The sequence below is a fragment of the Lactuca virosa genome, chromosome 3, assembly GCF_052849685.1.
Source record: "Lactuca virosa cultivar CGN04683 chromosome 3, Lactuca_virosa_CGN04683_v6, whole genome shotgun sequence".
Taxonomy (NCBI): Eukaryota; Viridiplantae; Streptophyta; class Magnoliopsida; order Asterales; family Asteraceae; genus Lactuca; species Lactuca virosa.
In genome coordinates this window covers 212,358,144-212,372,611 of record NC_136428.1, presented here as the reverse complement: position 1 = coordinate 212,372,611, position 14,468 = coordinate 212,358,144, and the positions used below count along the sequence as shown (strand labels likewise).

The window sequence follows — 14,468 nt, the reverse complement described above, 5'->3', positions numbered from 1 at the left end:
AATAGATGCATTACGATCACGTTCATCATCGATATCAGGTTATGTAAAATAATACGTGTAGTCACTAGGTCATGTAGTACCTCTTTTTCCACACATAAAAATAATAGAAAAATAAATTAGATGATCATTCAGCAATTCAAAAACACGATTAGAGAACTTTGAAAGCACGCTCAACACCCTTTCGGTGTGTTTCTTGTTACGTAACAAAATACGTTGTTTTTGACCTCTTGGTTCATGGACAATTTGTCCATTTGTACTATAGTGGGCCATTTTGGATGTCATATCAAAATATTGTAATCTACGACAACTTCAAGGTTTTCGTCGTTTTTTTCCCCGCTTTCACCCTTCAATTACGAAAGAATAATATTTGCTAACCCACTATCAGCATTATACTGTCCAACACATTCAGTAGGACAATTTTCTATTCTAGTGCATGAAGTAAAAAAATTCCAACATTCTTGGAAAAAAGTCCCAAACTTTTGGGAAAAGTTACACTTTTGTCCCAATATTTTTTTTGAACAAAAAAACCCAGAAAACCGAATAAATTGAACATTTCGGCCCTATGTTACCGGGGACCTTGATTTAGCCGGTTAAATTGGCTTATATGGCAAGGACATGCTGAGGTGGTTGGTGAGTCATTTAATGACCTTGTATTAAAGTCTAAATATAGTGGAAAACTTCATTCGTGTCCTAGCAGACAACGATTGAAGCAGGAGCAGTGGAGGACCAAGACAAATGTCTTCTTCGTCTTCTTCATCTTCAATGAATCGTCTCAGAAAGAGGTGCTACTGTGGTGATCTTGTAGGAAGATGGACTTCATGGACTCCATTAAACCCAGGAAGAAGGTTTATAGGATGCCCAAATTACCATAATGGACTCAAAGATTGCAAGTACTTTCGTTGGGTGGATCCTCCTCTACCAAGCCAGTGGTATGCAGATATGTTATTAGTATTACACAACAATGTCAATTTGGAGAACCATCGAATATTTGGGGAGTTTGGGCAAGAACAACCAGCTGGGAACTTTTTTGGAGACGTTGTGGAACAACCAATGGCACAACAACCAGTTGCACAACAAACAGTGGAAGGAGGAAGATGGAAATCATTGCTTTATGTCTCTGTGGTTTCTTTTGTGTTTTTGTTGGTTATGTTGATGGATTGGTAAGATAGAAAGTTGTTTTAATGTATTTTGGTTGTGTTTGTTTTGGTTATAACTAAGGGTTGTTAGTTTACTATGAATGTAGTATCTTGTGACTCATCTGATTATGAATGAAGTAACTAGTTTATGTATGAACTTTAAATGTGTTGATTTTAATCAATGAATGGAATCAAAATATGACTGTAATAAGTTAATAATGGACTTGATACACAAAGGACTCAATACATAATGAGTCATTAAATAAAACGAATCAATACATAATGGAGTCAATCATGCATGACCGGAATCATGCGTAACTGGAATCATGCATGACCGGAATCATGCATGACCGGAATCATGCATAACTAGTATCTATATAAGCAAACATTGTAAGCACAAGTAATGTATGCATGACTGGAATCTATAAAACAAGGAATCAATATAACCAAAGGGAACATAAACATTGTTAATTATAGAACATGTAGTAATATTAACCAAAGCCAAACATGTTTTATGGCAAGTTGTGTAAATGCCCAAAAACATGATCAAGGGCCCCAAAGCCTATAGTTTATATGGATGTAAAAAAAAGGGGCTATCAACAAAAACGGCTATCAACATTTTCCCAAACCCAAAAGTTTTATACATGTTCTTAACAAAAGTGGGGATTAGAAACACCCTAATCTAGACTAAGGGGGTTGGATGAACTCATCCCCTTTCCATTCTTGACAGCTACCACCTTTTGCAACTTGATCTCTGTTATCCTTTCCGAAGGCTTCCTTCTTCTGACTTGATGCACTTTGCTCCTCTTTGTAGTCCTCCTTCTGACTTGATTCAATTCTTGTGTGATAGGTATTTCTCTCTCACCATCCATCCTTTCCTCATTCATCATTACCTCACCCATCCCTGGCTCATCTATGTCATCCTCCTCATTCATCCTTTCCTCATCTCCAAGTGCTTGAGTTGTAGGGAGTTCTTCAACTGTTATTTGGCTAGCAATTCCAACATCCTGTAACAAGCATAACAAAAAGGCCAGTTAGCAAGATTTAACATCACAAAATGAATAATGAGAAAGGATACTTGTGACATAGCAACATCCACATCTTCAATTTGTTGTACTTCTGCTTCACTCAATCCAAGACCTTCAATTTGTTGTAATTATGCTTCACTGAGTCCAAGACAGTCCATGATCTCTTCTGAAGTGTATAAAGATTTCCTTAGGTTGTCAATTGTTAAACTTATATGATTGTGAAAATCTGGACTTGCATCATTTTCAGTCTCAACATTTGGAATGGCAACATGTTCAGGCTCACATTTAGGAAACTCAGAAGTACCCTCCCCATATTCTGTTTGGATTCCTTCACTAGATCCCCTACCACCACCTCTATTGCCTCTTCCACTAGATCCCCTACCACCACCTCTACTCCTTCCTCCACCAGCCCTTCCACCACCTCTAGATCCTCTTTTAGTTCCTGACCAATTAAGCAAATCAGGTTCCAACCTAGGCCTGCCCATTTTTTTTGTTGAGATTATGGAACCACTGTAGGATTCTTGCATGATGTTTTATTGTGTCCCCTTTGTAGATAATTTTTACACTGGACAGTTCTACCCTTGCTTGACACTTGAGAGTACTTGTCTTGATTTTCTAAAACATGTCTTCTTCTTTTAACATTAGGCCTTCCTGGCATCCTCCTTTCAATAGGTGGAAGGGGCTTAGTGTAACTTGTTTCTTCCCATAAGATACTTCCATTAACTGGGTGTATATTCTGATCATAAGTTGCCTTGTAATTATTCTTGCTGAACCAACTACTTATAAAGTTAACTGGATCTTGATTGGTGTACAATATTGCCACTTGTGCATGCACACAAGGTATTCCTGAAAATTCCCATAATCTACAAGCACAACGTTTTTCCTTCAAGTTAACTCCATAGTTTTGAAACCCATTCCTTACTTCATATTCATTCACTCCACTTGGAACTGCATACCAACTTCTGCAAACATATAAGATAGAACATAAGATGCAAACACATAAGATAGAACATGTAAAAACAAAACAATTGAGAATACTTACTTAATGTCTTCTCCAAATTCTTCCATCTTTGTTATCGCGGAAGGACAAACTTCACCAACCCATTTTCTAGCCTCTTGTTTCAGATTGAAAGCCCTTTCCATCATGTAAAGCCTAATATCTTCAAGCATAGTCAGTAAAGGTTTCTTTCTTGCGTCTACAATGATTGCATTAAAACACTCAGCAATCCCATTCTCTACAGCCTCACAAGCCAAGCCAGTAGAGAAATAATCCATGCACCATGAAGTTGGTTCCCTTGCCATGAGATGATCATAAGCAGCAGAACTTATTGCCCTAATCCTTTCCATATTAAAATTGAAATCTCCTTCTGTGGTAGATTTTGCAGCTGCCCAAAACATGTTTCTGAACTGCACTCCACTATACACTTTTTTGAAATTGGCATAGATATGCCTTGCACATTGCATCTGCTCAAAATACGGTAGAATATCCTTACTAGCTTCAACAAGACCCTATAAAATGAAAAAAAAAAGTTAATTAGCAACACCATACACTATTGTAAATAATGAAAAATAAATAGATAGTTACTTTACCTTGTGTTGGTCACTGATTACACATACACCCTTTCCACCCTGCAATCCAAGATCATCATCAACCAAATCCAGGAACCATTTCCAGTTGTTCTTGTTCTCTACATCAACAACTGCCCAGGCTATAGGATACACCTGATTATTGGCATCCCTACCTATTGCAGTTAACAGTTCACCCTTACACTGTCCCTTCAAAAAAGAACCATCCAATCCTATTACCCTACGACATCCCCTTTTCCACCCCTCTCTTATTGCTTTAAAGCAAATGTAGAATCTATGAAATGTTGTAATATTATCAGGGTTTACAGTAACTGTAATCCTAACTGTGCTGTCTGGATTGGATCTCAGTAGCTCATGCCCATAATCCCAAACTCTTGCATAGTGGTCACTTAATTTCCCATGAATTAATGACAGTGCCCTCATCCTTAATCTATAACACTTTGACCATGAAATTTTGCAATGAAATTTACTTTGTATAATTAGCTGCATCTCTTTGCATTTTAAATTAGGTTTCCTAATCGACTCCTTCATAAATTTCCTAGCTAACCAGGTAGGATCAATAAGCCTTGAATTATTAAAATTCCTAACACATTTATGAATGTCTATCATCTTTTTGACTTGGAAAGACCTTTCAGTACTCATCCAAGAAGCCCTAACCACAAATGGACACTTCTCTGGATCACTTCCACATATTGCCACTAGTCTAATACTATCACATTTTTTGAAACGGATTTGAAAACCCTTACTAACAACATAGTTGGTTAAACACAATTTCAGTTCATGTGGGGATTCATACCTTTCACCAATCGTTGGTCTCATTTTGTTCCATTTCACAATTGGATTGTGGGTGGAATACTCAAATTCCTCATCACTATCTTCCTCGTTACTACGTTCTAGATAATCTTCATCTGATTCTTCTTTAGTGATTCCATTTTGAGCATCGTTTCTAGTTTGAGCATCGTTTTCAGTTTGAGCATGATTTTCAGTTTAAGCATCATCTACTGCCTCGTAATCGTCTTCTTCACATAGAATATTGAGAAATTCGTCTTTGCATCGGGAAGCTTGTTTCTTTATGAAGTACGCATCCAACTCCACATCTATTGTATCAAAATCATGAATGTCGTCCATGATTTCAACTGCACGGGGGTAAAAACCCTAGTTTACTGAGGGGGAGGGAGAATGTGAAATGAGAGAAGTAAGTTGTATTGTGTATGTGTTTGTGTAATTGAGATCGATTAAACCTACGTAATCACTCCTGGCCACATAAGCAATTTTAACCGGATAAATGAGGGTTGCCGGTAAAATAGGGTCAAAATGTTTGATTTACCCGGTTTCCTGGGTTTTTTTGTTCAAAAAAAACGTTGGGACAAAAGTGTAACTTTTCCCAAAAGTTTGGGACTTTTTTGAAGATTTCCCTAACCTATTTTGAATTTTGATCATTAACAATTAGAAGCCTTGCAATATCATTTGTAGTTGGTGATCTCAAATATCGATTTGAAAAAAGTTCCACTATTGGTCTACAAAATATTTTCAAACTGATGATTTATTTATCTTAACATATTCATTTGTAACATATATTGGTTGTATGAAAGCAACCCGAACCCATTTTTTTCTAGAGAGGTGAGACAATTATAGAATCATACTTTTAATATCTAAATTATTTAACAAAAATGTCTATCTGATCGGTTGGATATAGTCAAGAAGAAGATAAGTTTTCATGTCTAGTGTATATTGAAATTGCTAAAGATCCTATATCAAGGGTCTATATCAAACATTTAAGCTGCTTTGGTCTCATAGGTGGTGTCTCCAATCTCCAATGCAAAGTATTATTGAAAAAAGAAAAAATGAAAACTGCATGCATATGCATCAACGATGCAAGACTTTACATCCAAGTAGTTCTTAAGATAATGAATTTGTGAGGATAAACAAATACCCTTTTATTAGCATACTTTTATTTGAATAATGACTTAGTTATTTTTTATGATATACAATACTGTAAAGTTAAAGAAATGATGTTGGAAGACCCAAAGTTTAAAAGATGATGAAAATCTAATCATGTGAGACATCATAAAAGAATTGGAAAGATTAAAAATGGTAACACTCCTACCCCAAAAATATCAAAATCATATATATATATATATATATATATATATATATATATATATATATATATATATATATTGTTGGGATGCAAACCTAATCTCACATTGGTAAAAGAGAAACTATATGCTAGCATATAAGGCAATGGGTAATCCCTTCTATCACCAATTAGTTTTAGAAAATGGAACCTCATTGTTCTTCTATGTTGCATGGTTGGACTAGTAGCGATCCTAACAATTGGTATCAGAGCTTAATAGAAAGAAATCATGCGACAGAAACAAGGAAGGAAGGGATCGACAAAAATCCTTTATCGATTTGATCAATCATTATCGATCAATTCAAGTTTCCAATCTCACTGATTGATCGATTCTGATTTGAATTGCTTTTGGTTTCTGTCAATCATCGTATCTGATTTCAATTGGTAGTTCAAATCGATATATTGAGAATCGATTGAATTGAATTCAAGTTTGATCGATCATTGATTTCTTAATCGATCAATCACTGTTTGATTGATTATGTATTCACGTTTCTGATTAAAGGGGTAATCGATTGAAGTGAATCCTTGAATTCATCGATTGCTTGGAGGTTGGTTCTGTCAAAAAAAGGCATTTGATCGTTTTCGTATTTCTTTTAGCCTCAATCGTGAACAGTGTTCAAAACGTTAACAGTAACCAAACAAGGGATCAATATGTTTCATTGTTTCTTTTTTGTTTAATTAAACAGAAAACAATTGCTTCCTGGTTGTTTTACTTTTACCTTAATTAATATAAAAATTAATCTTGGTTTCTATTAACCTTCTCTGATTACGCATTCTTCTTTTACAATTTGAGTGATCACCATGTCGGGTGAGTCCTCGAATTCAGCACCATCAAATGAAATCGGAGCAACCTCCGTTCACTGCCCAATGTTGACAGCTACAAACTACACAGTTTGGGCTATGAGGATAAAGGTAGTGCTAAGGATTCACAAAGCTTGGGAAGTAATGGACCTGGGAACCACCGCAAACGTTGAGAAAAACGACTTTTCCATGGGTTTGCTATACCAATCAATTCCTGAGAGCTTGATCATCCAAATAGGTGATCAAGATACAACCAAGAAACCCGCTTGCAAACTCTCATGTCAGATTTCGATTGGTTCCAAATTTTAGAGACCGAATCGATAGATGATTATGCTGGAAAATTGTCCGGAATAGCATCAAAAGCAGCAGAACTATGAGAAACGATTGAAGAATCCAAGCTTGTAAAGAAATTTCTTAAAACCTTACCTCAATCCAAGTTCATACATATTGTCGCATCACTTGAACAAGTGTTAGATCTCAATGCCACGGAATTTGAAGATGTGGTTGGAAGACTAAAAGCCTATGAAGAACGAGTGAATGATGATGATTCCGAAGATAACAATCAATCAAAATTGTTGTTCACTAAAAAGGATCAACAAAATCGGAAGAATCAAGATAACAGTAAGGGAAGATGAAAGGGAACAAATGGTGAAGGAAAGGGCAATCAAAACGGAAGGTCTTCTAATGTCAAAGATTCTCGTTCTTCTAATGACACGATGAGAAAACATAAACAAAATAAAGATCGTTCCAAAATCATTTGTTATAGATGTGACAAACTAGGACATTTTGCATCTCAATGTCCCGAACGAATCCAAAAATTACAAGAGGCAAATTTCACTGACAACGAAGATAATGATGAAACTGATGGGTTTTGAGTATAATAAACAATCCCTATGTGTGCATGCAACCCTAATTATTAGATCTATATTTTCTCTAATTGAACATACAAGTATTTAATACAAAAGGAAAAACCCTAGGAGGTATCTAGTAATTTCGAAATTCATAACAAGAGATAGTAAACTAACCTTTGAATGTTATGTAGTAATAACAAACAATTCCCTGTTGTTGTAGAAGTTTGATAACTAGTGTCACAAGTGTAACACCTCTAATGGCTCACAAACACACTTAGCAAGATGATATATAAGAGAGGAGGATGAAGCTTCAAATTTTGGTTATTCTTCTTAGAGTTGGAGTGGCCGAAATCAAGAGGGGTTGTAGCTCCTTATATAGCAAAGGTAGCTTAGAGCCAAAGCTAGGGTTTGCTGGAGGAAACCCTAATTCCTTAGCTTAGGGCCTAAGCAACCCATGGACTCCCCATCCAAGGCTTTGAACGAAAATTCTAGGGCCTCCCTAGAAGTTTTCGTCCAACCCTTCTAGGGTGGTCCAAGAACCCAAATCCACAACTATCAATAAATTGCTAAATAGCCATGCACTTTTAATTAATTCATTTAATCCCAAAATTAATTCCAAATTAATTTCTGATTAAATATTAATTAAATAATATGACTTCTAATTAATATATTATTTCCATAATATATTAATAAATTATTCATTATAATTTATTAATCAAATAATAAATTTTTCCTCTTTATCAATAGGTCATCCTGTCTAGTTGCCAGTATGAAGGCAACACAAAAGGACTGTGCTACTATTAATTCAAGTACATACCAATTATAGTTATGGGCTTAGACACCTAATCCAACAGTCTCCCACTTGGATAAGTCAAATAACTATACTTGCAAGTATAACTTCAAAATTTTACTAGCAAATTATAGCTCTCAAAGTTGTTGTCGAACTCTAACCTAATCAGTTATGTGTCCTAAGATAAGTGATCAAATAATCCTTCGTTCTGCAAGATATCATGTGGACAAACGACATGGAACAGAATCAATCTGATTGTCCAATACTTTGTTTCCCGATTTCCGATTTGTAATGACAAAGAACTACTAATCGAACACATCAATTTAGTCCTGGTCGGGCCCGGCACTATATATCAACTCCAAATCATCGAGGGGCCCAAGATATCTCTTTCCCCGTTAGGGAAAAAGGAACATATAAACTTTAACTTATATGCTTGAACTGTTTACTCATCAAATCATACACAACAATACGTTTTATAACATCAGGTTACTGATGCGTTTACGCATTATCAATGCACAACCAACTCGTAAACAACAACTCATATATCTCTGTTTAAAGATCATACGATATTATCGTCTCAGAATTACTCGTGATAAATTCTATGAAGTAATTCTCTAAGCGTGGGTTAATCCAATACTCAAATTCCCCATTTTAAAAGTACTCATTAATGTTGCAGCAAACCATTGCTATGTCTAAAGCATTAGACAATCTACAACCCAATTCATGACAGTCTTAATTTACTACTTACTTCCAAACTATGATCCACTGTGGATATTTGAATAATCTAATTATTCAGGAAGTAAACGATGCAAAATGAAACACAATAATAAACAATTGACAAAAGATAGTAAACAATACTCATAAATAAATCTTCATTATTCAATCATCAAATGTCAATTACATTTACATTGTTACAAGTTTCTAAATATTTATCTAATCACTAACTCTAATATCATTTGATATGTGCATACTTAGTCATATATTTTGTTTAATATCTTAATACTTTTTGGCTATTTTGTCTCAAATATTGAACAAAAGATACTTAATTATCTTAAAATTATATTTTCAGCCTAAAAGACGTGCTCGAGTTAAAAAGGAAGCAGGACTAGTGATCCGAAGTTCGGGAATTAAAGTTAGAAGAAATTAAGCTAAAAAGTTGAAGAACTTGGTGAGTAGATCCTCAACTCGACGAGTTGATGAGAAGATTCGCGAACCATCACGTGCCTTACCGCACACGAGATTTAAGTGATGGACTCGTCGAGTCGGTCTATGGACTCGACGAGTTGCCCTTGTTTTTAGAAAACTATATAAAGGACATTATTGCCCGAGACCACAAGTTTTTTGGAGGATTAATTGCGACTAATTTGCGATTTGAAGTATTGTTGGAGCTCTGGAATTCGAGATTTCATCCTAGAGACCAATTTGGAAGAGATCGAAAGGCAAAACGCATTCTCTTTTCTTAATCTATTGCTTATATTATGTTTTTTTCATTGGATTTTATTTTTGAGATGTTAGTTGCTATAGATATGAGCTAAAAACTCATCACTTCTGTTTAGGGGAGATTAACTTGCAAATATGGTTTGATTTGTTGGTATGGATTAATTGATTTGGTGAAATTGTTTTGTTAAGCTTGTTAAAGATCCTTATGTGTTCACAATAATTGTTTTCTATTAATTATCAAGTCTATTAAGTTACATGAACATCTTCTTAATTGCTTGTTTAATATGATTTTTATGAAAACGATATTATATGCCTAGTATTAGAGAATATGAACCTAGGATTAACTAGAAAATAAGTAAGTTAATGTGTAAGCTTGTGTGATGAACAACCATACAAGATGTTGATTGAATTGATAAATTTAATTAGCTAATATTACAAGTCTTACTTAACCCGAACCAAAATACGAGGAAACTTGTTAGTTTAATCAATTGGCCACTGTTTGAATTAATTTGTTTTCTAAGGATTAGTAATAGTGAAGATGAATCTAATCACATTAATCGGTAGCCAATGATAAATTAATCCATTGCACTTGCCATAAAAACAACCACAGGAACAAGTGAGTCGAACCTGAACAGAATTGTCTTTCATTCTTGAATCTAGTTACTTCTTATTTGCTTTCATTGTTAATTATCTTAGTTTGAGTGTTAGTTAATTACTTAAGTTTCTACTCTTGCAAAACTAGAGAAAACTCTTCTTTTTATTACTTGTTTTTCTTTAGATAATTCTAGTAGTTAGTTTCATTATTACCGTTCCCTATGTTCGATACCCTGCTTGCTTGAACTATATTGCTAATCGATAAGTACACTGCCTTTGGTGTGTTTATTTGTGTTTGAAGTAGTAGGATTAAAACTAGTGCATTTTAAACACATCAAGTTTTTGGTGCCGTTGTCGGGGAACGGTTTTAAATAGTTATTTTAATTGCTAGTGTTATCGATCCTTTGTATAGGATTTATCTTGCACAAAGTTACCAATTTCGTTAATTAGTTATCTAGTTTAAGTTCTAGTTTGTTTTAAAAAAATTTCGTTTTTAGCTTTCTGTTTTAGCCGTGAACTCGTCGAGTCCAGTCGAAGCAACTCGACGAGTCCATCGCGTTTTTATTTTCATTTTTTACTTTGTTTTGTTCTTTTTACACGTGTTTTTCTGTTTTCTTTCAGGTACTTTATGACCCGTGGATCAAATACATCTTTGGTCCCACCTCTTGAAGACCCGGAATCAGCTTTAAGGAAGAACAAGGATAAAACCGTCGAAGAAACTAACCCGCCAAAGAAGTAACCTTTCAAGGACCTTATATCGGTCTTTGGAAAGAAGAAAGGAAAGAACGTGGGTGAGTCTAGTAGTTGAAAGAGTGCAGAAAGTAAGATAGAGAGTTTTGAACACAATCCTAATCCAAAAGAGACCGACTACGACACAGAATCCGAAGAAGAAAGCGATCTAGGAAGCGAACCCGATAACACCATGGCTAACATTGCAAATATCACCATGGGCAACTACAAGAAAAGGATGTGTGACGATACCGGGCCGGGACTCGTGCAACCCGTGATTCCAGCAACTGCTACCTTCGAGCTAAAATGTCACATACTCTCCCAACTCAAGGACATCCCATTCTACAGGAAAGATCACGAAGACGCATACAAGCATATCGACGAGGTCAACGACATAGCCGACTACTTCAACATCCCTAATGTGCCTCGCGAGACTGTTTTGCTTCGTATGCTACCAGTTACATTTAAGGGGGCTGCGAAAGATTGGCTGAAATCACTCCCTCCATGTTCCATCACCACATGGGCTAAAATGCATGAAGTATTTATTGATCAATTTTGCCCTCCCTCAAAAATAGCAAAGTTGAAGAAAGCCATTGCCAATTTCGAGCAACAACCAGGAGAGTCCCTCTATAAGGCGTGGGAGAGATACAAAGGCTTGTTGAGGAACTGCCCCCACAAAGATTTAAACATTCAGCAAGAAGTCTCCATTTTTTATCATAACTCAAGGAATGACTTGACTCGAGGGGCAGTGAACTCAGTTTCCGATAATATGGCGGCAGTAATGGCTAAATTAGATAGTTTGGACCGAAGAAAGACAAAGATGGATCAATCCATCCATGCCATCCGGGTGGGATGTGAGAATTGTAGCGGGCCTCACCTTACAAAAGATTGTGATCTAGACGAGCATGGGAACCGGAAAGTGCAAGTATGTTACTCTAGTGGCGATAGATATGATGAAGATTGGCGAAAACCGAAAAAAGAGTGGCTACCATACGACGAGTACAAGAAGGCAAAGGAGGAGAATATAGGATGAAGACAAGAGGGTTCTATCAAAAGGAGGAGTCGGTGCAAGAAAATTTGAAGATATGCTCACAAGATTTACAGCCGCATCCGAGAAAAGGCACAACGAAACCGATGTTGCAATAAGACAACAACAACCCATGATGAAAGAGCAACAAGCATTGATGAGAAATCATCAAGCCTCTATCCTTAACATAGAAAAACAGCTAGGCCAACTTGCACTACAAATCAATCAAAGATCACCGGGTGAACTTCCAAGTAATACCGAGAAAAATCCGAGAGGCGCTCAAATCAACATCGTGACGACTAGAAGTGGAAATATAATTACCCCTCTGATCCCTATCATGAATGAAGATCCAAAAGAGGTGCAAGAGGAACAACAAAAAGACCCGAATTCACAAATAGTCGATGCAACTCGTCGAGTCCCAGACTTGGACTCGACGAGTCAACATACTGAACAAAAAATTACCCCTCCTTTAAAACTGTATCAACCTCCCTTGCCATTTCAAGGTCGAGCTAGACAAGAGAAGCAGAATGAAGATTATCAAAAGTTCCTGGAACACATCAAAGCCCTCCAAATCAACATTCCTTTCATAGAAGCGGTTGCACAAATGCCTAAGTACGCAAAATTCTTGAAGGAACTACTCACAACTAGGAAGAAGCTAGAAGAGGTGTCCAAGGTGGTGCTTAATGAAAATTATTCAGCCGCAATGTTGAAAAAATTGCCAAATAAAATGGGTGACCCAGGGATGTTTACTTTACCATGCCAATTCGGGAACCTAGCCACTAGTTATGCATTGGCGGATTCAGCGGCGAGTGTTAATCTCATGCCATACTCTTTCTTTAAAAAGTTGAACGTTCCAGAACCGAAACCGATTTGTATGGCAATTCATCTAGCAAATAAGATGGTGACATTTCTAAGAGGGATATGTGAGGACTTATTGGTAAAAGTTGATAAATTTGTATTCCCTGCGGATTTCATAGTGCTAGACATGGAAGAGGACCACCAAGTGCCAATCATTCTTGGAAGACCTTCCCTAAACACCGCGAGTGCCATAGTAGACATGAGAGAATCCAAACATACCCTTCGAGTGGGAGACGAGTCAGTCACTTTTGGATTTGATAAGGCCATGAAGCATTCTAAGTATAGTGATTACACGGCCTTTTAGGTAGACGTCTTGGAAGAGCTAATGGAAAGATGGAAAGAAGACAAGTCAAGCGAATTCACTTATACCCTTGAAGATGATTTTGATGCTGAAAGTGACCTGAAGGAGATTGAAAGAATGCTTGAAGAAAGTGAATACGAAGAAATCATAAAAAGTTCAGAAAATTCAACTCGACGAGTCCGCTTGAAAATTTGCGATCAGAGGTTAAAACTAGGCACAATTCGATGAGTCCCCTCTCTGGACTCGACGTGTTCAGTGTTCAGAACTCAGATTTAGAGCAGAAAACTTTGCCAACACATCTAGAATATGCATTTTTGGAAGAGGGTAACCAAAAACCTATAATTATATCTTCTAACCTCACCAAATCTGAAAAAGAAGAGTTAGTCCAAGTTTTGAAGAAAAGGAAAAATTCCATCGCGTGGAAAATTACCGATATTAAAGGAATAAGCCCTTCTTACTGCTCTCACAATATCAACCTTGAAGAAGGCGCAAAGTCGGTAGTGCAACACCAAAGGCGGTTCAACCCGAACATGCAAGAGGTGGTCAAGAAGGAGTTTGTCAAGCTCTTAGATGTCGGGATTATATATCCAATTTTCGAGAGTCCATGGGTTAGTCCCGTCCAAGTAGTGCCCAGTAAAGGAGGAATGACCGCCGTAGCGAACGAGAAGAACGAGCTCATACCCACACGAACGGTAACTGGTTAGCGGGTGTGCATCGATTACCGAAAGCTAAACGATGTCACTTGCAAAGACCACTTCCCTCTCCCTTTTATTGATCAAATGCTTGAGAGATTATCAGGCCATAGCTATTATTGTTTTTTAGATGGGTTTTCAGGTTATTTTCAAATACCTATTGACCCAATTGATGCCACTTGCAAACATTTGCCTATGGACTCATGCCTTTTGGGTTATGCAATGCACTGGCAACCTTTCAACGATGCATGACGGCGATATTCCACGACATGGTGGAAAAATTCATGGAAGTATTCATGGATGATTTTTCTTTTTTTGGCTCTTCTTTTCATGATCGTCTTGCTAACCTTGATTTGATGCTTGCTAGGTGTGAGAAGACTAATTTAGTTCTTAATTGGGAAAATGTCATTTCATGGTCAAGGAGGGCATTGTTTTAGGCCATAAAGTATCCAAAGCGGGGATAGAGGTGGATCGGGCAAAAATTGACACCATTGCTA

At 36.6% G+C, this 14,468-nt stretch overlaps 2 protein-coding genes across 2 annotated transcripts; one reads left to right on the top strand and one right to left on the bottom strand.

Annotated features, from left to right (window-relative positions):
• Positions 1-2,663: 2,663 nt before the first annotated feature.
• Positions 2,664-4,879, bottom strand: LOC145164386 (uncharacterized). The gene is made up of 4 exons (XM_079083110.1): positions 4,833-4,879; positions 3,755-4,697; positions 3,207-3,673; positions 2,664-3,126 (listed from the first exon to the last, which is right to left on the bottom strand). Exons 1-4 carry the CDS (start codon positions 4,877-4,879, stop codon positions 2,664-2,666), a joined length of 1,920 nt encoding a protein of 639 aa, XP_078939236.1.
• Positions 4,880-12,178: 7,299 nt separating this feature from the next.
• Positions 12,179-13,282, top strand: LOC145164385 (uncharacterized). The gene has a single exon (XM_079083109.1). It carries the CDS (start codon positions 12,179-12,181, stop codon positions 13,280-13,282), a length of 1,104 nt encoding a protein of 367 aa, XP_078939235.1.
• The last annotated feature ends 1,186 nt before the right edge of the window (positions 13,283-14,468 follow it).

Excerpts from the sequence above, each read along its gene's own strand:
- LOC145164385 (XM_079083109.1), top strand. The coding sequence starts at position 12,179 with ATGCTCACAAGATTTACAGCCGCATCCGAGAAAAGGCACAACGAAACC.
- LOC145164386 (XM_079083110.1), bottom strand. The coding sequence starts at position 4,879 with ATGGACGACATTCATGATTTTGATACAATAGATGTGGAGTTGGATGC. Across the intron at positions 4,698-4,832 it reads ATAGATGTGGAGTTGGATGC|AAACGATGCTCAAAATGGAA; the intron begins GTACTTCATAAA and ends TGCTCAAACTAG. Across the intron at positions 3,127-3,206 it reads GAATTTGGAGAAGACATTAA|AAGTTGGTATGCAGTTCCAA; the intron begins GTAAGTATTCTC and ends ATATGTTTGCAG.